The sequence below is a fragment of the Stegastes partitus genome, unplaced genomic scaffold (assembly GCF_000690725.1).
Source record: "Stegastes partitus isolate 25-593 unplaced genomic scaffold, Stegastes_partitus-1.0.2 Scaffold823, whole genome shotgun sequence".
Classification (NCBI taxonomy): domain Eukaryota; kingdom Metazoa; phylum Chordata; class Actinopteri; family Pomacentridae; genus Stegastes; species Stegastes partitus.
The window spans coordinates 230,781-255,083 of NW_007578554.1; the positions used below are offsets into that span (position 1 = coordinate 230,781).

General features: G+C 43.3%; 2 protein-coding genes across 2 annotated transcripts in view; both read right to left on the reverse strand.

Annotated features, from left to right (window-relative positions):
• The window catches only part of cfi (complement factor I), a 9,550-nt gene extending 2,549 nt beyond the window's left edge, over positions 1-7,001 (reverse strand). Inside the window, exons 1-15 of the mRNA XM_008292677.1 lie at positions 6,895-7,001; positions 5,473-5,714; positions 4,941-5,094; positions 4,683-4,746; positions 4,441-4,600; positions 3,561-3,745; positions 3,274-3,381; positions 3,039-3,207; positions 2,205-2,248; positions 1,886-2,022; positions 1,255-1,358; positions 700-804; positions 446-621; positions 214-315; positions 4-112 (exon numbers count right to left, since the gene is read on the reverse strand). Of these exons, the coding sequence (XP_008290899.1) occupies positions 4-112; positions 214-315; positions 446-621; positions 700-804; positions 1,255-1,358; positions 1,886-2,022; positions 2,205-2,248; positions 3,039-3,207; positions 3,274-3,381; positions 3,561-3,745; positions 4,441-4,600; positions 4,683-4,746; positions 4,941-5,094; positions 5,473-5,714; positions 6,895-6,948 (1,913 nt within the window). The 5' untranslated portion in view covers positions 6,949-7,001. The remainder of the gene's footprint in view (positions 1-3; positions 113-213; positions 316-445; positions 622-699; positions 805-1,254; positions 1,359-1,885; positions 2,023-2,204; positions 2,249-3,038; positions 3,208-3,273; positions 3,382-3,560; positions 3,746-4,440; positions 4,601-4,682; positions 4,747-4,940; positions 5,095-5,472; positions 5,715-6,894) is intronic.
• A 3,409-nt stretch (positions 7,002-10,410) lies between these two features.
• ttc39b (tetratricopeptide repeat domain 39B) overlaps positions 10,411-24,303 on the reverse strand; it is a 19,930-nt gene continuing 6,037 nt past the window's right edge. The window contains exons 3-20 of the mRNA XM_008292660.1: positions 24,064-24,168; positions 22,982-23,113; positions 22,241-22,311; positions 22,072-22,139; positions 21,498-21,562; positions 21,305-21,410; positions 20,947-21,012; positions 20,146-20,254; positions 20,002-20,069; positions 19,830-19,889; positions 18,927-19,088; positions 18,744-18,835; positions 18,030-18,150; positions 17,830-17,941; positions 17,132-17,249; positions 16,933-17,049; positions 11,522-15,871; positions 10,411-11,480 (exon numbers count right to left, since the gene is read on the reverse strand). Of these exons, the coding sequence (XP_008290882.1) occupies positions 15,775-15,871; positions 16,933-17,049; positions 17,132-17,249; positions 17,830-17,941; positions 18,030-18,150; positions 18,744-18,835; positions 18,927-19,088; positions 19,830-19,889; positions 20,002-20,069; positions 20,146-20,254; positions 20,947-21,012; positions 21,305-21,410; positions 21,498-21,562; positions 22,072-22,139; positions 22,241-22,311; positions 22,982-23,113; positions 24,064-24,168 (1,669 nt within the window). The 3' untranslated portion in view covers positions 10,411-11,480; positions 11,522-15,774. The remainder of the gene's footprint in view (positions 11,481-11,521; positions 15,872-16,932; positions 17,050-17,131; positions 17,250-17,829; positions 17,942-18,029; positions 18,151-18,743; positions 18,836-18,926; positions 19,089-19,829; positions 19,890-20,001; positions 20,070-20,145; positions 20,255-20,946; positions 21,013-21,304; positions 21,411-21,497; positions 21,563-22,071; positions 22,140-22,240; positions 22,312-22,981; positions 23,114-24,063; positions 24,169-24,303) is intronic.

Here is a 24,303-nt window from a genome sequence, read left to right on the forward strand (position 1 = left end):
TTGTCCCCCCAGCTCACGATGCCCCACAGGTATGAGATTCCCAGTTCATCCTCACAGACCAGAGGTCCTCCACTGTCTCCCTGACACGAGTCCACACTGCCCTCCAGGTCACCTGCACACACACACACACACACACACACACAACTGAACACACCTGAAGACACACACTCACCTGAACACACCTGTACACCAGCACACCTGTCCTGCGCTCACCTGCACACATCATGCCTGGCTTGAAGCGGTCCTTGTAGAACCTCTGACAGTCTGCGATCAGGGACACGTTGGCCCACCGTAACACCTGAGCCGACCTGCCGTCTGAACACACAAACACCTTGATTTACCTGCGGCGTCTCCACTCTACAGACACCTGATCCAGGAGTGACCGACTCCTGAGTGTCTGCTGTGAGAAGCTGAGCCTCTCCTATATCTGAGTCCGTCCAGGTACCTGCGGTGCGTCCCCAGCCCGAGATGCTGCAGGTGTGGTTGGGCTGGAACAGGTGAGGTGTCCAGGGAACGCAGACGGCGCTGACGGCCGGGTTGTCAACCAGACACTTCTCCTGGAACGGAAGCTTCTGCAGCTGCACCAGAGCGATGTCGTTCTCATACGTGGCGGGATTGTAGCTGCACAATGTCAGAACCGGCATCAAGTCAACGTTTGCACTCGGGTGGGACAGGTGAGCTCGGCAGGTGGGCTCTTACCTGGGATGGATGCGGATGTCTTCGACGGGGACGATGTCGGTCGTGTCCTGAGCTCGAGACTTTTTCCAGAGAGAGAACTTCACCCTGAAGGCCAACGGGTTCGGCCTGGACAGAGAGCATGAAGCTAAACCGGACTGTCTGGGATCGTAGACGTGATCCAGGTGTGGACCAACAGGAGCTCAAGTTCAGGTTGTTGGTTTGGGATTATTTTGATTAAATATCTGCAGCCTCGGACAGCAGCAGGGACTTCCATCTGGGGATGTTTTTATCTCTTTGTGGTACATTTTTGTGTCTGCTTATGGTGTTTTGTTGCCATTCTGTCTTTCTAAAACTACAAAACCCAACAAACCCAACGGTTCCCTGGACCCCCAGTGAGAACGTGCTGTTCTGGAAATTATCATTACCTGATGGCAACATGTCCTGATGTGTGTTTATTCTGACATAAACCTTCTAAAAGCATCGCTCAGACCTTCTTGACTTCTGCTGGTGAACCTTCACAGTTTAGTGTCAAGTCAAACAGAGTCAGTAACAGGTTCTGGTTCTGCTCGGTTCTACCTGACGCAGTGAGCAGCAGTGATGACCCAGCAGCCTCCGATGTAAGCTCCTCCACAGTCGATCCTCCGGTTCTCCTCCAGAGCCACCTGCCACTGGATCTGGGTCTGCAGAACACACAGCAGCAGGCGTCACCTCAACAGAACGTTGGCCATCTTCAAAAACAACCAAAACGATCCAGGTTTGTTCTACAGGTATCGTTCTCCAACATCTACAGCAACGTTGGAGAGATGTTGGAGATGGTGTAGAGACCTTTAGAAGAAGTGTCTGTAGAAGGTCCACATAAATAAACTGGAGGTCCTCAGAAGGCTTCACAAAAGAAGTGTTCTGCTAATGTAACCTTAAGAACATTTTCTAGATGTAAATGGTCTTCTGGGAACTTTTGGGGAACGATCCTTAAATGTTACTTGAAAAATAAACAAAAATGGAATCTCAATGATGTTTTTTTTAGAACTTGAGGAATCGTCCGTTTACGTTCTCTGAAGATTTCACAAAGCAAAAACAACAAAACAAAACTTCAGGGAACCTTTAGGGAAGGTTCCCTGAAGGTCAGCTTGCTGGGAAATTATGCTAACAGTGCAGCTTTCACTGCTAGTCCAGGTGTTTTTGTCGGACAGGTGAGCCTCTGACTGACCGGCTTGGCTTCGGATCCGCCCACCACCCTCCTGAACCGGTGTCTCCGCCCGTGCTCCTCCTCCTCGTCCACCATGGTGGCGTTGGGAACGCCGCAGTACAACTTGGACTCCAGGTGAACTCTGGTGACCTTCGTCTCTGGACACAGACAATCAGAGTTATTGATCACGTGACCTGACGATCGGCTTGTAGTGAAGTAAGCTGATTTCTCATTGGACGCCATTTGACCCCATTAGTTCCTGGTTAACAGAACCGGAGCGGTTTACCATCCATGGATTAGGTCTAAACTCAGTTCTGATGACAGAGTTGAGGCTTCGTACCGTTTCTGGGAGAGACGAACTCTGAAACAAGACAAACAAACGTCCTCATCATCAGAACTAACAACAACAACAACAACAGCAGGTTGCAGGATGAAGCTCCACACGTGTCTCACCTGAGTTTCCAAGCTGCTGGAGGATCTTCTCAGGATCTGCAGATGACCTGAAGGACGCTGCCGACAAACAGATGGTGGTAAATGTCAGCTTCAGGAGCTCCTGTTTAAATGTCCTGAATACTGTGACTCTATGGACCAAAGCCTGAAACACCAACAGGAAGCAAACAGCTGCTACAAACAGCTGATTCACCTGTAAACACTCTGACTGTGGTGCTTGTGGATGGTTTTGATTTTAAATGAAGAACTCAGCGTTTGAGGATCCAAACTCCCATCTTTTGGGTTCCCACACAAATCCTAAACAAAAATCTGAATCATGCTCTCCTTTCTCCAGCTGCCCTTGCATTCTGCTCCTAGAACTGGTTCTGTCTTGGTTCCAAACTGGTCCATGTTGGTTCCACATTGGTTCCACATTTACACAAATATATAAAATGTGAAATCTGTCGATGCTCAAACTGATTCTAACGACTGCGCCCACTGATCACGTTGCACCCAGCGATGGAACACAACACCCATAGAGAATGTCCCATGAAGGTTCTCTAACGGTTCTACGAAAACACTTTAAGGAACTATTGCCTAAAGATTCCGCGAACATGATGTAAAGATTTCACAGAACAATCTTCAGCGGTCTCATCCTTTAATGGATCCACAGCGGCGTTACATGTTCACGCGTTTGTCTTCTATTAGATTTTCTCTATTTTTGCATATTTTAAAGTGTCGTAACATCTTTGTCTTCGTGAAGGTGTCGTCGTGTGAACTCTTACTGTGCGTCGTCTTCTTCTTGTGTCTCTCTGCCTCGTCCTCTCCGTCCAGACAGTCGATCTGTCCGTCGTTGACGGCTTCTCCGTGCAGACAGACTCCGGTTTTGCAGCGAAACGCTCCGTTCCTGCAACCTGACCGACAGTCACTCACACAGAACAACATGCAGCTTCACTAAACCTCCGTTTGTGTTTCGTTACTTTTGCAGCACATTTCGTCGCTTCGGTCGCCGCAGTCATCGACGCCGTCACACGTCCGGTTCAGAGGAACGCACTTCGAGTTCGCACAGCTGAAGTCACACTCGTCTGCTGAAACACAGAAACGTTCCACATGGAAGTTTGTTTTGTTCTGAACTAAAGAAACGTTGTAGGTGTTCATGGCTGTGCTAGCTGTTGTGACGCTGCCTGGTGACGGATGTCGAGACTTCACTGTCAGTACCAGATCGGTCGGTGTAACTGATTTGATGGCAGAATCATCACGTACTGACCTTGAGGCTTCTGCAGAGCTTCGTAACAGGACACGGCGGCGACCCTTTCGTGGCTGCTCCTCACTTTGTCGTAGATGATGCACTCCGACAGCGACGTCTCGTAGCCTTGGCAGCGGACGCTAACGCATCTGTCCGGTTTGTTGGTCAGGGAGTCAAACGGTACCAAATCGGCAGAAGCTGCTCCCCTGAAGACACAACATCAACACCACCGTGCATCAGTCCCACAATGTGGTCGGGAGTTCCATTTGTACGTAAGCTAGGGATGTCCCGGTAAACTTCCTCCGACTCTGATACGACTCGTTTAGTATTTGCTGATACCGAGTCCCAATCCGACGCCGGTTCTCTCAATAATGGACAACATATAACAGATAATAATAATAACACATGGAGGAACTCGTGTTCTCTACATGATGTCAGTAAACGTATCGTAGAGCAGCTGTAGTACCTGGTTGTTCCACCAGGTGGAGCCTCTCACCTCTCATCCTGTAGAGACCAGAGGAGGCGTCACTCAGACTACAGTTCATGGTGGCAGCAGAGAGCATTGTGGGAGTTTAGCAGCAACAGGACCACGACAGAGACTTTTACAAATAATTTGTTTTTGAAAAATGTTTGACCTTAAAAGTTCTACAGATATTTGGAATTATTTTGCAGTTTTCAGACGTTAGCGTATTCCACTCGTCTTTAGTGTGTGTTTCTGCTGCCAAGTTTTCACTTTTGTTTTTGTTTTTTCTTTAGATTTTGAGGTGGATTAGAACAGTGACGTCCGTCCCAGAAGTTCGTAGCTGATAAATGTGGTCCAAACCAGCAAACAGCAGCATCAGTGCGGGATGAAGGTTTTGATAAGCTCAGGACATCCCATGATGAACGTAAATCCTCTCACAGTGGTTTTCCTTGCTCCCTGCAGGCCACGTTCGCCGCCGCCGTGTCCCACAGCTTCTGACAAATCAGAACCTCCTCGCCGCCTCCGTTGCTGCCGGGCAGGAACATGGACACCACACCGGTGTCTTCATCTACGGAACTCGAGGACTTTTGGAAACTCGCTGTGAGGACAAAGACGGAAACATTGACCGTAAGCACCAAAAATATCACAGCGAGGACAAAAACAAACCCGTGAGAACCAACCTTCGCAGTCCTCCCCAAAGTGGGACATGGTGGGCTTCTTGGTCCGACACGAGAGCGCCATCGCCTGGAAACGACAGTAAAGCCATCAAGGTTTCTACTGATTTGGGACTCTTGGTTCTGGTTTCTGCTGAAGATATTCAATAGTTTTTCACTGGAGGAACAGAATGAACCTTTGTGCATGTTCTGACCACAAGAACCACCACAATAGAACCTAAAGAACCCCTCTCAAATCGGTTTCCCTTAGAACCGGTGGTTTACCTGGCAGTAGGATCTGTAGTTCCTGTGGTCCCGCCCGCAAACCGGCCTCACGTTCTCGAAGGGACACAGGTAGGGCGGTTTGCAAGAACACCGTCCTTCGATGCAACGTTCCCACGGACGGCAGAACACCAGGTCACATGACGCTCGAGTCCGCCTGAAGAACCACAGGTCGCATTTTATGATCCGACTGACAGCAGGTTCACACAAAGACTACCGGGCGGATTCTTGTGAAAATTGGTGCAGAGGTGGAACATTGGCAAAGGAAGAACCCGTTAAACTTTGGTGTCTTTACTGGCAGCACTGTGGCGCCACCAACAGGTCAGAGTTGGAGGAACGTTTAAACCACACATCTCAGTGCTGTTGACCCCTTGGGAATGAATTTAGTGATTCTTTTTTGTCTTAAATTAATTTTCAGCAACACAACCGCTGGTTTTGTGTTAGTTCATGTTTTACTCACCGTAAAGCCTAATTTATGTGAACTCATTAACTCGTTAACGTATATAAGGGAAAACAAAAAGGTAAGTACGCTTACTTTTTGTCCAAACACTCAGATGAACCCAGAAACTCGTCTCTCTTGGGCGCTTTAGGCGTTTTGGGGGCGGGGCTTGTGGATGCATCAGTGTGGGTTGTGTCAACAGGGGTGGGGCATGTTGATACGGGGGAGGGGCTTGCCTCCACTGGGGCGGGACTTTTGGCCACAGGTAATGGAAACTCTGGTCTCTGTGAGATCTGCTGGTTTATGGAGGGCAGTTCCTGGTTATCAGATGGGTTCAACTAAAGGAGAAATTAAAGGACAACCCGGTCATCGATTTACCAGAACAGACGTAAAAGTTCTGACTTTATGCAGATGATACACAGCTTTACCTTTATGATGGAGTGATAAAAACAATAACACACATCGGGTTTATAGATCACGTCAGACAAGTTTTAGTCTGTTAAAAGGATTTATTGTGCACTGAAAAGAACTAAAAATTCAGCACATTAAAGATCCTGTTCTGTTCTGCAACGTCCCTGCAACGTAATGGAACGTTTCAAAGGTAGAACATTTCGCCTTTTTGATTTCGAGATGTTATTGAGACCTCAGATGACGGAACGTTCTTTATGAAACGTTCCTGCGCTGTGATATATGATAGATTTATGATGTGGATCATTCTGGCTGCAATGTTCTGAGGAGGTTTTGGGGACGTTTTCGGGGAAACACAGGAGAGAACGCTCTGCTAGAAAACGTTCTAACAACATTTTATGACAACAAACGAGCATTTTCTGATGTTCCTGCAACGTTCTGATGATGCTGCTGAGCGAACACATGGTAGAATGTTCTTTAGAAAATATTCTAACAACGATGATATATTAAAGGAAGAACGTTCTCCAACAACATTTTAAAAATGTTTTCCAGATGTTAATGAGGCCTCAGTTGACAAAATGTTCCTGTAATGCTTGTGGAACATTTTGCCTTTTTGTTCAGGGAATACATGAGAGAACACTGTCTGGACGGTACCAAGGCGTCAGATTGACGGAACGTTCCTCAGGAGACGTTCCTGTAACGGTAGACGTCGACAGAGAGGAACATTCTGGCTGCCATGTTTTCTGGGTGATGCTGAGGGAACAAATAATAGAATCTATAAAACGTTCCCACAATGTTCCACAATGTAACATAACAGAAGAAGATGATTGACAACATTATGACCAAACATCTTTAGAACGTCTCTACCTTGAGGAACAAACGGAAAAAACCTCCTGCTGAAGACGTTAGCAGAACATTCTCTGCAGAACATTCGAGCTGAGGCAGAACACAAACGCAGCGATGTCACAGTTGGACATTTATTGATCGGAGGACTTCACTCGTGAGGTGCAGCGACGTTCTGCGTTCCACGTTCTGTCAGAGAAACTGATATAAAACGCACCAGAACAGCGTAAAGACGCGACTAATAAAACTAGAAAGAGTCCAACTCACCGCCTCAGAGCCAACTGTGAGGAGGAACAGCAGGAACAGACAAACGGATCCCATCCTGGAGAACCCGGTTCCTTCAGACTGTCACAGAAAATTGAAGTCCAGACGGACCTGAAGGAGAAAACCAGACACTGTGTTCTGTGAAGCAGAAGCAGGTCCTCTCACTGCCGAGAACCAACAGAACCTCTGATATCTCGTCCGTCCATCAATCATTAGCTCGACTCTTCAGTCACGACCTGAACCCGATTGATCCGGTCAGGTGACTCAGCGCTGAGTTCGAGTGCATCACGGGAAACCCAGAATGGAGAAACCAAACAAACGACGTTCTCACAGGCAGAACAACTGGAGACGTTCTAAAAATGTTTGCCGATGACTAAATGGGTCCTCGTGCTTTTGTCACGTGACACTGTGGAACGTTTTATAGATTCCACCATGGGTTCCCTCAATGTTATCCTCAGAACATTGCTGGCAGATGTTCCACCACGGTTCCACATCACCAGAACGTTTGATTAAAAAAGTTCAGAAAGGTTTTAAAGGATGTTCTCATATATTGCATTGCAGGAACGTTACAAAACAAATCTCTGGGAAACCTTTTTGGAATGTTAGCTTGAGAACGTTCCTCCTTTGCTATCGTAGAACGTAGTCTGTGTTTCCGACAACATCCTCTGACGTCAAAAAACATTAATTTATCGGAACATTCCAAAAAAATGTTCTCAGAAAGTTTTGCAAAGTTCTATGAATGTTTTTGTTTCCCAGAATATTGATCTTCATATATCGGATCATGAGAACGTTTTAAAATGTCCTGGACTAGAACGTTCTGAGGCCTTGAGAACAACGACGTGTCGCAGTACAGACACGTTTTATACAGAACGTTCTGTCGTCTGAGGCCTCGACAACATCTGGAACCTTTTTTGAGTGCTGTTGGAGGATGTTCTTACTTTAATATCATGAACAGATTTTATCGAAGAACGTTCTCTAAAATGTTCTTTGAACAAAAAGTCAAAATGTTCGACCTTTAACAGAAACGTTACAAAATGTTCTGTGTAAATAAAACTGTCTGAGGCCCAACAACATCTGGAGAACATTTGTTTCATAAAGTTGGTTTTAGAACGTTCCTAGAAGTTGTTTGGGAACACTTTATAGATTCTGTAAGAACATCTCCAGAACGTTCCCAGAACATTGCAGCCAAAATGTTCCGAATGCGTCACATTACAGGAACGTTTTACAAAAGCCAACCAAGGCCTGGGTAACATCTGGAGAACGTTTTGTGAATGTTGGTATGAGAACCTTCGTCGTTGGGGAACATCGTCCGTGTTCCCAACAACATCCTCTGAACGTTATATTCACGTTACAGGAACATTACTCGTGGACCAGCTCAGCTTCATGAGACTCACCGACGTGGACCTTCAGGAGTGAAGAACCCATCAACGGTTCCGTCGATTCACCTTCATTCAGAGGAACTAGCTGTGGTTCTTGAAGCTCTGTGATCAGTGGAGCAGGTGGACTCATGTTCAGGTAACAGAACCGCTCACCTGTTCCTGTTCAATCAGCTGATCCGCAGGAACGAACCATGTTGAAGAAGACGTTTAAACACAGCGTCTCCTTAAATGATTTATTTATGTGGATATTTCTTCCCTTTATGTCTGCTGCTGGTTTAGTCCTCATGACCTTATATGGTCGGGTTTCCTCCTCTGCACAGAAGACGATTAATGCCACGAATTAAAGCTGAAATCATTTATTTTAATATATGAGGCTAATTTTTATTTTGCATTAAATTTTTGCTCAAATTTGTTTTAAACAAATTTTAAAACAATTTTATTTTTGTTTTCATGTTATAGATTTTTGTTCACATTTGTTATTTATTTTTTCTCTTCAATTTCATAATTATTTTAGTTTATTTTAGTTTGAATTTATTTTAAACATATTTTGTCTTTAATAATTTTCTTTATTTTGTTTCTGTGGTCTTTTTTCGGAGGTATTTGTTCTTTTCCTCTTTTAATGTTTCAAATTTCTGTTGTAGACATTTTTAGTTTTCATGTGTTTTACATTTAATTTTAATATTTTAATTATTATATTTGAAGTTTTTCTACATTTGCCTACATTTTTTATGTATTTTTTTTTATTGTTTTCTTTTATTTCATTTTAATTATCTTATTTTTTTTTTTTTTTACAATTCTGCCTCATAGATATTATTTCATTTTTTCTCTTGTCAAGGTTTTTTGTATTTTCATTTTTTTCTTTAAAAAAGTTTTTCTGTTTCTTTAAATGCATTTTAATTGTATTGCTTATTTTTATATTTTCTTTTCTTTATTTTATTTTTTCTGTTAATTTTAATGTATTTAATTAATTTAATTTCTTTAATTTAATTTCAATTTGCTTTAAAAGAAAATCCTATTTTTCGTCAGATTCATTTCACTTTGTTCAGAGATTTATAGTGAACAACGCTGTGATCAGTTGTCGGTTATCGGACCTGCAAACAGTCAGATAAAAACCCGTAAACAGTAAAAGAAATGACGTATAAATAGAAATAATACGACCGGTTTTGGTTGCTGCCGGGAAAAGCTTCGACCTCGAGGAGAATCAACAGAACGAACAAACAAGTTAATGTTCAAACGCTGAATCAACAGAACAGCGTTTCATCATCAGCGCTCCAGAACTCTGGTCCGGCTGCTCGCTATCAGGACCTGGACTCGGCTCGGATACACAGTCAGGAAGCAGAACCAGTCAGAGGCCGGGTCAGTGGGACGTCGTCGAGCTTCATCGGTCACCAGCGTGAGAAGAAACGACCTCCGAAGCATCCGAAGCATCGTTTGCACCAGAAACGCAGCACGTTGTCACGTTTAAGAGCCTCAACAAGGAAATATGTTCGACTCTCTGTTTCAGAATCACTTAAATGTTTATTGAACAACAGAAGTCGACGACGAACACGTTCTTCATCAGATGCTCAGAAATAACGTCTGTGGTGGTTCAGGGGGTTAGCATGCTAACACAGTTAGCTGAACACAACACACAGCTGAGGTCGGTGGTTTAGCAAATGTCTCCATAACCAATCAAAAGCTTTAAACCCTTTGACCTGATGATGGCGCCACATGAAGGCTGAACACCTGAACGTAAACAAACGGCTTTGTTTTGGTTATTTTTACACTAAAACTTTATTGGTTCTTAACAGTCTGACGTTTACAAATGTTCATTCTTGGTTACCATTGGCTAACAAAGTGTGAGCCGGCTAGCCTGTTCTGTCACTCAAAAGGAATTGTGGGTAATAATTGGCAACAATACTAAAGTTTGGACAGACAGCAGCCGGGGCTGATGGGACATGTAGTTCAGACAGTAACGTTGAGTTTAAACAGTTTGTTGCTCAGTGAGAACCAGAACCAGAACACGGCGCTGAGTTTCATCAACACAAATACGTTAATGTTCAGCCGATCCACTGAGTCACTGGTTTTCTACAGGATGTGGCTCAAATTGTTCCAAAAGCTTCGACAAAACCAACAAACAAATGACGACACAACGAAGGAACTCGTTTCAGCTCAGATGGATTTATTTAGTTTGATCAGAGACTTCATGCCGACAGACGCCTGACACCTCAGAGCGTCTGTAAAGATGTTCATGAATAAAACGACTGTTTTTAACCAACTTTACAGACGTGGACCGTCTCTGCCTCCACAGAGGAGACGCAGTGTTCAACAGACCTTTATTGACACCGTCCCCGATCGACGGACCATCGAGCGTTGTTCCTACATGAGTGGAAAGCATCAGCTGGAGGACTTTAATGCCACAAACGCACCAGAAGCATCGGCAGTGCACTGTTTTAAACAAGACATCGACTGTTTTACGTTTGGAGACACTTTTCCAGAAGGATTTTACCATCAGAGTCGCACCAACAAGTCCAGAAGACATCTGGTGCGTTTCTGGCATCAGTTTCTACATATACAGGGAAGGAAGCTTCGTTGGAGAGCATCAAGGCAACTAGCAATCGAATTATGGCTTTTGAAATGTTTCAGACACGTTTCACTCAGTAATTCTGGACAACACACATATATATTGCAGCGGTAATGATTTACGATAATACAGAACGACACAGCAGGAAGCCTTCGTCCGTAAGCATCAGTGACTTCATCATCTGATAGTTTAGAAACTGTTTATGGTCTAATCTACTTGTTAAATGAGCACAAATGAAAATGCATCAATCAGACGTCTTAGTTTGATTGTGTTCATCAGAAACGTTACCTAAATGTTCACTTGAGCTTTGCTTTGGTTCAATTTAGCATCAAGTTTAGCTGAGACGGCTAACAGTTTACGTTGATGTCATAAACACTTTATGTTTACTCATACGTTTATTGGTTTGGAATCTTTCAACATTAAGAAAGTTGGTTTCAAATCGTTTGTTTTTTTTGTTTTTTTTGTTAGCTAATGTTGCTGTTTCGAGGCTAACAGCCAAACTTGTGGTTCTGTTTATTGAGTAGAACAAATGTGGGGTTAGTCAATGTTTCTGTTTGATAGCTAAAACAAAGTTAAAGTTAGCTAATTTTTAATAGCTAAAACAAATATGAGGCTAGCTAATGTTTTGTTAGATAGCTAAACCAAATGTGGGGTTAGCTAACGTTTCTGTGTAATAGCTAAAACAAATGTGGGGTTAGCTAACATCTCTGTTTGATAGCTAAAACAAATGCTAACAACGCTTTTTGTGGCTAGCTGAAAGTTCAGTTTAATACAATCACTGGGTTTAAAGTGGCTAATTGTTTATTTTGTTTAGTTAGTGAGATTAGTGTTTTATCTGAAACAAATTGGTTCAAGCATGCTAACAGTGAGCTTGAGGTTAGCTAAAGTCCAGGTTGCTAGCTAGCCAAAGAGCCTGGAGATTTTCAGGTAGTTAACAATTTCATTTAGCTTCCAAAACACTTCGGTTTGGACTGTGATCATTTGTTTTAGTTCATATTTCTAGTTAACATTTCAGATTTAAAAAACAGCTTTAATGCACATTAGCTCAAGTTTCTTAGGAAATAAACAAAAGAACGGTTTTGATCCATTAATATTTCCATTAGCTCCATTTCTGTCTATGCGATGCTGAGCTAATGCTAACATCTGTCTGTTTCCAGGTCATATTCACTGATGAACGCTGCCTTTTAAAGCAACAACAGACAATCTGATCTTCTTCCTTTAAACAGAAAAGCTCAGGAACACTTAACGTTTCACACAAACTGGTTACGAAGATCATGATCAGTCTTATTTCTGTGAAGCCGAACACACAGAAACAGTCGGTATAGCAATCTGTTCCTTGGCGAGGACTGTGATGTGGAGGAAAAGTGTTTCCTGGGGTATAATAATTATTATTACTGCTAACAGACTGCAGCCTCCATTATTGGTTTAAAAAGACGTGAATGACACAAACTGTACCGAAACACAACCGACTCTTCCTTTGTGCTCATTAGAAACCTAAAAGATTTACAGTTTGATAGAAACACGAGACTCAGAAACGCACAAAGAGGCACATAAATAGAACAACAGTAATAAAATAAAAACACCAAAAAAACACAAATGCTTCTGTTTTCGTTTTATTGCACCGTGTGGATCACCACCGCCAACCGCAACGCCGATCATTTGGGTCCAACAATTTCTCTTCCTGCCGTAAATCACACACCAAACAGCAAAGTCTCATTTAAGAAAAGAAAAAGCTTATGCAGAGTAACATGCAACGCAAATCCAACAGAAATGCGTTTAACAGTTTAACACAGAGGCACTGACAAATGAAACGCAAGAACCAAAGTCTTCTGTGGAGGAAGGTTGTGACGGAGCCAAACAAAGATGGACGCCAGAAACGGATCAACGTTTTCATTTTGATTAGCGTTCTACAAACTTTATCATCAGTAACGTTTACCTGCATTAATGTCACACTGGTTTATTTTTTGCTTTTGTGCAGCACAAAAGAAAAATTCTCAATATCAGCTTTTTTTTTTGATCAGGAAATATTTTTTTTTGTGACAGATTTTTTTTAAATATAAAACTGCGACGATTCTGAAAAGTCTTTGAAAACTGCTGTTAGAGATTTAAACAACCTTCTGAATCAAAAATCAGCAATTACTTGTTTACAAAATTAGCCTTGAATGTCAAATGACAAACTGGAGCCACTGTGATGCTAACGTGTTAGCATTAACGCCGCTAAGTTTTTAGCACAAAAACGCAGTTTCAACATATTAACCTGCCGCTTTGTTGTGTGATAACAGGCAGCAGGCTAGCATTGTAGCAAGAGCTAGGAGTGTAATGCTAAAGTAGTATAAAGCTCTACTAAATAATTATTTTATTGCATAGAGAATCACACAATAGATAACAATAGTTAAAATCTCTGCTTTTAGTTAGCTGTAACCTCCACTGTCATGCCAAAATGTTAGCAATAACGCACAGCGACAATGCTAACTTTTTAGCACAATTGTATGACAGTATCAGTGTGTTAGCATGCTACCTTGTTATGGGATAACAAGCAACATGCTAACATTGTAGCAAGAGCTAGGAGTGTAATGCTAAAGTAGCATATAGCATTGTTCAATCAATTGCTAAACACACTTAAAAGTTAGCATTTTAACAATGGCTGTTTCTTTGCTACTCAACTTTGATAGCTGCGTTAGCTAGCTAAAACCTCTGCTTTTAGCTAGCCATACCCTCTAATGTCATGCCAAAACGCACAATTGTATGACACAGTATCAGTGTGTTAGCATGTTACCTTGTTATGGGATAACAAGCAACATGCTAACATTGTAGAAGGCGCTAGGAGTGTAATGCTAAAATAGCATATAGCATTGTTCAATCAATTGTTTAACACACAGAGGATCACTTAAAAGTTAACATTTTAACAATCGCTGTTTCTTCACTCCAATAGCAACGTTAGCTAGCTAAAACCTCTGCTAGCGGCTTCCTAGCATTAGCAGGTGGTCAAATATTGCATGTTGCTTTCAAACAGGGTCGTTTTTACCAAGAAGAGTCCACATGAACACCCACTAAGATACGACTGTTCTAAGTGGAAGTATTCCGTTAGCTTGTTTTTGGAAATAGCGGCTGCCATGGAAATGAGGTTTTCAAGAGATTGAGAGATAATATGTAGTAACTTTTAAGTTTTTTAACGCTCATTCCTAATGGGCTCATCCTTTGGTTATGTCTTTGCATGTCTTACGTTGCATGCTAGCTAGTGTGCTAGCCGCGGTGGCTTCTAGATGTCGATAATAACGTCCATGAGCTGTTTCCACTGCGTACCAAAACGTTGTGCGTGTTTCGAACCTCTTTTAAGGCCTTTTTTTGTGTCACTGCCACAACTCTTCAACACAGACGACTCTGGTCGTTTTCGTACAACTACTATCATTAAAGCGATGCACTTGGCGAGTTAAGTTGTTCGGAAGTAAAGTTTCGAATCACACGAAGACATGAAGAAAACTTACAGCCAAACAGGCACAAGATACACAATAAAATAAAAGACAGACACACACACACATAATTTGGTCTTTTCTTTGTGTAGGTACATTCATCGCAGGGAGAAGGCGAACCGTCGCGACTTTATTCGTCCTTCTCGCTAGCGTTTAAAAAATGGAAGCAAAGATGTCACGAAGGCCCTAAAATCACCGGGACGCTGCCAAACATGAAGCGAAACCCTTTTTCCAAAGCTGCATCTGTTCATCCTGTTAACATTTATATATATATTATATTTATATCAAAGTAAATGGTATCAAACTACCCTAAAGCAAACGACAAAGCTTGTTCTGATGGTGGTGGGAGGTCGTGGATTGTGCTTCTTGTTTATCAGTAAAGCTGCTCTTCATGGTGTACGACAGGAGAAACCCTCCCACAGCTCAAGCTACGCAGCAGGAACACCAGGACGGACGTCAAGCTTTCAGTCTCTCTGTAGTTTAGCCGGTTGTGTTTCTCAGACGCAGAGCTGCTTCCAACACAAACAGATCATTTCATCTCACTGTTGGGTTGTTTAAGGCTGCGCTGCTCGCTCCGGCCACCAGGGGGCAGCAGCCGGACGTCTTGTTTAACGCAGGAAACCTTCACAATAATAGTTATTATTCATTTCTGCACGATTGTACGACTTCAGCCTCTGCGTCTGAGAAACCCAACCTGCAGCCGGCTGGACGTGGACGCTGGACCAGGACCAGCTAACTGGACCAGGACCAGCTCACGGCACCAGTCCTTCATATTGCTGCTAAATGTGCGTCTACAGCCGATTGAATGTGTGCATATGGCGGCAGTAGCTTGGAATGAGTGTGTTCTGCTGTGTCGGTTTAAGCCACCGTCGGTGAGAAGGCTGTGATGCGTCGTCAGGAAATCAAAAGAAAGTATAAAGCACACATCTGAGGACGGCACCCAGCCTGAAATCTGTCAGTATTTATGATTCTTTCCAAGAAATATACACATTTCTCTCAATTTATGACTCGACGGACGCTCCGCTGTAGTGTAAGGCCGTGACTCGTTGGTTGCTTTTCACAATAAAGGTTTGATTTTAGGGCCCGTTCACACAGAAACGTAAGAAAAAGACACAAATTTGTTTCCAGAAGATTCGTCAGTAACTAGCGAGCCGCAGAAATCGTCAGCGAACGTTTGAGGATTGAAGTTTTATACGTCAAAATGATCAGAAGCTGTCAGCGGGACTGACGGCCGTCCCTGAGTGAACGAGCCCTTCACAATAAAACGCCTCATGTGTGGCCGTCTGTGATTGGACCGCGGCTCGGCGGACCAGCAGACGTTAGCGGGAGGCCTGTCTGAGTGCAAGTCAACGTATAATCTCAGCGCTCAGGATCTTTAAATTAATAAAAAAAACAGAAGAGGAGGTCAGAAGGAGCAGCAGGCGGACGGGCGGCGTGGAAACCACCCACACACCTGAGCGCCTCGGTGGGGTCACGGCGTCCCGACAGGCGAACCTTTGAGGCTGTTGAGCGCCGCGTGGATCCGGAAGTGCAGCCGAGACTCCATGGAGTAGTCCTTGTAGTTGGTCCTGACGGGGAACAACATCAGTCAGTCAGCCACGGCCTCAACCAGACCAACAGGAAACCTCCAGACGTCGCTGACATTCCTGTTCTCAGGTACGCCTGTGACGTCAGGTGTTTCACAACAACAAACAGGTACCGGACTGGTTCAGGAGTTCAGACTGTGTACAAACCTATAGACGTGTACTTTGTGTTGTTTTTAGTGTCGACACAACGGGTTCATAGTCGTGTATGGAAACATGTGAATGTATTTAATGGTATATAAAAGCACAAAGAGGTCAAGCAGGAGTATACAAGTTCATTGATGCTAAAAGGTGTAGAAGGTGTTGAAGGTGCTATGGAAGGTGTACAGGCTGAACATGTGATTATATAAGGAGGCTACGGTGACCTACGAGTGGATATGAAGGTATGTACAGGGGCACAAAGGCGTATATCGAACCACACCGAGGTTTTAGGAAGGGCATGGAGGTATGGAGAACAGCATCGAGGTGTCGAAAGAACATATATAGTAGTTCACTGAAGGTATGGAAAGGTTTGTTCAGTGAAGGTCTGTAGAGCAGACAAAGGTGTATAAAGTATATATATATAAATCTGGAGGTGTGTGAGCCAGAGACAGGCTGATGTATAGAAGGTGTATACATCCAAAACAAAGCATATAACCAAACATACAGAGGTGCATCAAGGTGTGTGAAGATGTATAACCATGTTTAAAGGCATGTGACGGCAGATGAAGGTGTACATGAAAGTATATGGAGGTATATACGTGTATTTGAGGTGGATCAGGAAGTCTGACGGTCTATCAAGGACTATCAAGGTATATGAAGGTATGTAGAGGTTATAACTACACAACGGTGTATGAAGGTATACTAATATATATGAAGGTTTGTAAAGTTATAAAATGGTATATAAAAGTGTATGTATGTATATAATGGTATATGACTGTATATGAAGGTATGTGTAGGTGTATATATATGTATATATATGTATATATATGTATGTAGGTGTATAAGCATCTGTGTGATGATGAGGTTCATGCTGAAGGCCCCTTTCTTCCCCACAGCGGACTCACTTGGCGTTTTCGATGTAGGCCGTGGCCTTGGCGAAGTCTCCCTGTTGCTTATAGAGCAGAGCCAGTTCGTAGAGCGTGAAGGGAATCAGGTAGTGGTCGTATCGGATGCGACTCTCGCTGGACACAAACACAAACACAGATCACGGCTCCGTCCCACACCGACGACATGTCACACAGCATCTCAGTGTGCCGGCGTTACCTGGACAGCACCTGTGTGAAGCAGAGCTCGGCCTGCAGCAGCCGGCCCAGGTGCTTCAGACAGAGGCCCTTCAACATCTGGACCAGACAGCTGTCGTCTGGGTGGAACTCCGTCGGGTCTGAACGAGACAGAACAGGGATCTGGCTCAAGCTGCTTCCTGAAAACCTTTGGTATCTAAGATATGATCTGATCTGGTTTGTTTAGTGGATCTACGACACGTCGCCATCAGAGGTTTGATGACTGAACATCTGACGACTAGGACCAGGACCAGGACCAGGACCAGGACCAGGACCAGCTCAGAGGACATTATTTACAGTTCTGATCCGGTTTGTCACTTGTTTGTTCACACCTACATTTAGATTAACTCTGTGTTTCTGTGGTTTTAGTGAATATTAGCCGTGATTGAACAAAATGCTGAAATCTGTAAAATAACAGCTAAAAAAAAGACCATATGTGGAAAAGGGACGTCGTGGAAAACGAAGGACACTCAGTAAACCACTGGGAAAAAGAGACAAAGAGAAAGTTACAGGTATTACATATATCATCACTTTTGAAAACAAAGAGTTTTTTTGTGAATCAATGACGTCTGAAAACCTGTTTAAACCTGTTCAACAGAAGTGGGCCGAGGCCGGAGCCCTGTGGAACTCCGGTTCACTCTCTAGCTTTAAACAGTGTTAGCATTAGCGCTCGTAGCTCACTGGGGTCGTTGCGAAGCTGCTCCTCGGCCGTTTCCAGGGTAACCAGCAGGGCCTCGGTGCAGTCGGCTCGCTTCCCGACGATGGTGAAGCCGTTCCAGACGTACATCATCTCCTACGGAGGCGGACAAACAGTCGTAAACACCTTCACACTTCCTGTACGTTAGCGCGACTGATTCGGCTGCAGCAGCAGCGTTCGGTACCAGAGCAGGGACGACCAGGCGGACGGGGTTAGCAGCTTTGTAGCGTCTCGACTTCCTCACTGCAAACTTCTCTGTCGGGATGGATTTTCCCGCCAGACGCTGTTTCAGACCTTCCACCTGCCTGCAAGCAGAGAGCATTGTGGGAGTTCAGTGCAAAACGCTCCGAGGAAATAAACGTTTTTTTAGCAGTTTTTACCCAAAACACTGGAAACACTTTACTGTCGCTTCACAGGTTGTTAAATGACAGAGAACATCCAGTAAAACCACAAGAGGAAGAATTAATTCACATGTTTAGTGTAAACAAACAGGTCAATAATGTCGACGTCAGAAATCTGTGTTTGTAAATGATGGTTTGTTCTTTAACGTGTGGCTCTGAAACGTTTTATTGTATTTAAACCAGTTAAAAATAACACATTAGCTGCTGTTTGTTTTTTATTGTTTTTACAGTTTTTTATGTATTTGTTAGACTTAAAATTCATATTTTTTGCTGATTTAAACGCAGTAAAACAGTCTAGTTTCAAAATCACACATTGTGAAAACACCAATAAATACGTTTATGATGTGAACATTATTCACACTTTAGTTATTTGTTTTTTAGGTTTAACATGTAAATTATTGTTTTTTTCTGTGATTTTACCTGTAAAATATTAAACTTTACTAAACATCCGTTCACATTCGGATGGTTCTGATTTGGAGGAGGATGAACGACTTCACCTGAAGAGCTCCACGATGTCCTCGCCTGTCTTCTTCGCCTCGTCCTCCGACATCATGCTCAAGATGGCCGCCTTCTGGTACACGTAGATCGCCTGCACAGGAAGTCGTTAGGCGGCTCGTTTACACCAATCAGGCATCGTTTTCTTCAGACATCAGATCTCAGAGGGTTCTGCTCCTGCTCACCTTGGACCAGCGGCTCTCTTTGCACAGCAGGTCGGCGTACTGGAACGCCTGCATCCAGTCCTGCTGGTACGAGTGGGTCCACATCAGCTCCCAGTAGCACAGGTGGTGGATCTGCTTCCACTCCTGCTGGCTGCTGATGCACTCCTCGTAGCGAGCCCGGGCCTGAACACGGCACAACAGTACAATTATAATTATTATTACAACTTCACAATAATAATGTGGTATTATACCACAAAACCAGAGAAGATATTTGTCATTTAATTTATTTTTTTATATTTTAAAATATGTGTAAAAAATTGTGAAATAAAAACGACATTTTCTAAATGAGGACATTTTGATAAATTAAAGCATTTTTTGTAAAATAAGAAAATTATATAATTACATTAAATTATATGATTATTTTTATTATTTATTTTCTCAAAAATAAATCATACATAACAAATGCTGGAGAAAAAGAAAATATATTTTTAAAAAATTTAAAAAGAAAGGATTTATTTATTTATTTTGCAAATTTGGAACAATTAAAAAAAAAAAATTATGAATGAAAATATTTTTGGGGAAAAAACACGATATTTCCTGAAATGAAAACATTTTTGGCAAACTTTAGATATTTTGGGGAAATAAAGACGTTGTTTGATTCTCCTCGATGACGTGAACGTATTCCGTTAATTGAATTGTTGTGTTTAAGTCGATTTTTCTGCATTTATTGTAACGTAACCGATAAACTGGTCTGAACCAGTAAGACGAGAAGAGCCTGACGTCAGGGACGAACTGAACTCGTCTGAACATCAGAGTTGAACCTCGACGCGATCATAGAGCTGATGACTCGTCGTCTGTGAGGTTTTCAGTGAGTAAACGACGAGGTTCTGGTTGAGGACTTTGTGTGAATGTAGAGGTCCAAACCTTCTCAAAGTTTCCTCTGAGCGCAGAGATCCGAGCCGAGTAGAACAGAATGATGGAGCCCTGAAACAGACGAAAACACTGAAACGACTGCTGTGTGCGTTTCCCTCTGAGCCATAAAGCTAAATGTGGACGCTGTGGTCGGCTGCTCGCCCTGAGCTTCTGCTTCACATACTTTGGGGTATTTGTGTTGGTACGGTTCCAGCAGAGCTTCAGCCTCCACCAGGTTCCCCTCGCCGGTTCCTGAGCAGAGAAAACAGCAACGTTCAGCCGCCTGCCTCTGAACCAGGCCGTGAATAAAGCTGTGAGAGCGTCCTACCGAGGATCAGGGAGACGTAGGTGTGGTAGAAGAGCAGCGTCAGAGCGCAAAGGATCGACCTCAAGCTGTGGCTGGAAGCTCCGTCCCTGAGCTGAGACAGACCGAAGCCCTGCAGACCACACAACAGGTCATGAAGTTTTCCACAACAGAGGTTTGCCCAGAATGACCTAAAACATGTCCAACCAGACAAAAACCTGCATAAAAGAACTCAAAATGGGTCCAGTGGGACAGAAAATGTAGTCAAACTGGTCCAGACTGACAAAAGTTCTCCAAGGGACTCAAAATTTATGAAAATGTGACAAAAAAACACATCTCTAAAAATGACTAAAAACGAGACAAAAAACTTGTCGAAAGTTACTAAAAATTATTAAAACGTGACAAAAACTTCTGCAAAATAAACCAAAATGAGTCGAACATGACAAAAACACGTTCAAAGAGACAAAAATGTGTCTGAAACTACTCCAGATGTGTCCAATGTGAAAGAAAATCGTACGAAATGTAGTCAAACTGGTCCAGACTGACAAAAATGTGATTAAAACTGGTGAAAATATGACAAAAAACGTCTCCAAAATGACCCATTACGTGTCCAACATGATGAAAACTTGCCTAAAACGACTGAAAATGTGTCTAAACTCAGATTTTCTGTCACATGACTGTTGGTGGATTCACAGCCGCCCAGACAAAAGCAGAATTTATCGTTTTTTACATCCTCTGCTTCCTGCAAACGGTCGATTTTATATCACGTTTAAATCAGAACATGCTCTAAAGCCGCCTCTGGGTGAGGATGGAGTTGGTACCGACCCTGTTTCCTGAGAATCCGATGAACTCCAGCAGCCTCAGGATCCTCTGAGGGAGCAGAGACAACATCTGGAAGACACAGGAGCAACTTTACAGCCAATCACTGATCAGATACAAACACATCAGGGCGATGACTAACTGGTTCGTTTGGTTTCTGTGTGGGTTCACGTCTGGGATCCTCCAATATGCCGACGACACCCGACTAGTTCTATCAGAACAAACCCGCCTCGTCTCCGGCTCTAAGTGTCCAAACGTTACAGCTGAAGCAACATCTGGAACTCAGACCCAGCCTGACTGAACACCTGCAGCAGCTAAACTCCTCCCGCCCGGGACTCCAGCGGCAACAAACCAAACGCCTCACCAGGTTGAAGGAGCCGATTCCCATCTTGACTCCGCCCTCGAACTGTCTGAACAAATCCGACTGGCTGGCCAGGTCCTGAGTGACGTTCAGCACATTCTGGCAGTCCCTATTGGGCGACAGGAGGCGTGACATCACAAGCAGGAAGTAGCAACCATCAGCGTTATAATGAAATGCGGCTGGAGCGCTAGCTCACTTGTAGATCTGGTAGCTGGTTCGAATCTTGATGCCTCCTTTGATGAAGCTGATCATGTTCTCATCCTGGAAGAAGAAGAAGGAGGAGGAGGAGGAGGAGATGGTTCACGTTACGTTACCTGATCGCTGTGTTAGCCGATCGCTGTGTTAGCCGATCGCTCTGTTAGCTGATCGCTGTGTTAGCCGATCGCTGTATCACAGAGTATGTTTACTGTTTCTTCTTCTCCTGTTTACTTGAACTGAAATACTTTCCTTTTTGATTGAACTCAAATATTTTGTTTTTGACAGACAAACAAACCAACAGATAAACAAACAGGCGAGTAAACAGATAAACAGGTAAACACAGTGAGGGTTAAGAAAACAACAACAACAACAGACGTGAACACAAACAAACAGGTGAGTCAAAAGACAGATAAAAAAGTAAACGGACAGGTAAATAGCAACAGATAAAAAAAAACAGCATACAGGTAAACAGATGTAAACAAAAACAGGTAAAGAGACAGGTAAGCAAACAGGTAAACAGACAGATAAACAGACAGGTAAACAGGTAAGCAGTGGGACAGATGAGTTCTGACCTGGACGAAGGTGAGCGTGGCTTTCTGCAGCAGACACTCGGCGTAGCAGAGCTCTGCGTGCATCTCCTCTGCAAACACAGCAGCACAGAGACTTCCTGTTACCTGCCACACCTGAGCACACCTGAGCGGCCAATCGGAGGCAGCGTGGGCGGGGCCTGCGGTCACCTACCTTCCTGCAGGTTGGACTGTTTGCTGATCAGACTGGACAGAGAGCCGACCACCGAGTTCTTCTTCCTGAACCTGCGTGGATCGCCAAAGTAAAACTCAGTGAGGGTGATTTTCAAAATAAAATGAAGTTTCTTATAAATTAAGGATTCGTCCTGCTGTGTTTCCCACCTGTTCATTAAATGACTTCTTTCAGTGAAACGTTCTGAACTCGTCTCAAACAATCAATAAAATACCTGATCAACTATTAAAATAATCGTTAACTTTTCTAATAATCGATTAATTTAAGCACATCTTTAATAAAACCAGTCTGAGTTCTGAGTTTGCAGCGTCTGAGACGTGAACGTTTTCTGGTTTCTTTCCTCTGTGACACTAAACTGAAGCTCTTTGGACTCAACCAGACGTCTGAGGAACTCTGATCGATGAACGTTTTGACTAAAACAAGTTTTTAAAAAACTGTAAATACGTCCACATTTGAATCTGTTCTTTGACAGTGTTGGACTGTAAACGTACAGCCTCTGTTTGAATCATCGTTGCTGCTGTTCTTACAGGTTTTGGCCTTTCACCTTCTTCTGATGGGTTTTTTTATTTTTATGGTGGACAAACATCCCATAATGCAACACTCTCTGCTGCTCCAGCCAAACGTGTTTACAGCCACCGAAACATAAACCTCGAGGCCAAAGTCTTCAGATTATCGTCACGGCAGGAAGCGAGCGAACGGACGGACGTGAGGTCCAAGCCTCACCTCTGGCAGGTGTTCAGCGCCTCCTTGATGGTTGCCATGGCGACCTGGATGTCGCGGTGCTCGAAGGTCATGGTGGCCTGCATCACCAGGATGCTGCTGTAGCCCAGGGCGTGGTACATGCTGTCCCTCCACCTGCACAACACACAGCGGTCAGAATCGGCTGATAAGGTACAAAATTACTCACAAATTGTCCAAAACGTCTCAGAATTTGTCTAAACTGACAAAAACAAAATCTAAAATGAGCCACGAACAGTCAAAACTGTCCCTAAAAAACATTCACAAATAACAAATATGAATAAAATCCCACATCGGCTACAAACTGTCCAAAAAAGCTTTACAAAATTATTTTAAAAAATCAGAAGTGTGTCTAAAATACATCAGAATTTGGCCCAAAATGTCACAAACTACACAAAATGAGACAAAATTGTTCCCATAAGTTGTCAAAAACTACAAAAACTGTCCAAAAGTCCTAAATAATTATCCAAAACACGCCATACAATTGTAAAAATGTCTTAGAATTTGCAAAAAAATTACAAAAAAAGCTCCAGAATGAACCAAGAATTTTCCAAAATTGACTATAAATGATCCAAAATGACTAAATTAATTTAAAAATGAGCCACAAATGGTCACAAATGTCCTGAAGAAGCATTCACAAAAGACAAACAAAAAAAAAATCCAGAATCAGCTACAAATTGTCCAAAACGACTTCAAAAAGTTTTACAAAATGTAAAAAAAAAGAAAAAAGTGTCCAAACACATCATTTGTCCCAAACTGTCTCACAAATTATACAAAATGAAACAAAGATGTTCTCATTAGTTGTCAAAACTGACTAAAGTCGGCTAAAATTCCTCATTAATTATGCAAAACAAGCCAAAAGAAAAAAGGCCCAAAATAGTCATTTACCAAAAATGACAAAACAAGCTCCAGAATGAGCCGAGAACCGTCCAGAACATCCTCACTGGGTCTAAAGCCTTCTCACTACGACATAAATGACTTTAACCGTGTGTCCGAATCGACCGACGTCGGCCCTGAGCGGCCCAAACATGAACCAGAACCGACAGCAGCCGCGTTGCCGTGGTTACCAGGGCTTGAGCAGGTCCAGGGCTTCAGAGAACTTGTTGTTGAGGACCAGGTTGAGAGCACACTGGGTCTCCTGGATGGCCGTCTGCAGGTCCATGTTACAGGCTCTGAACACACACACACACACACACACACACACACACACACACTCTGTCAGCAGAGGAAGTGACTAAAAGAGAAACAGACTTGAGGCTGACTGGAAGTTGTGCGTCTGTGTGTGTGTGCGTCTGTGTGTGTGTGTG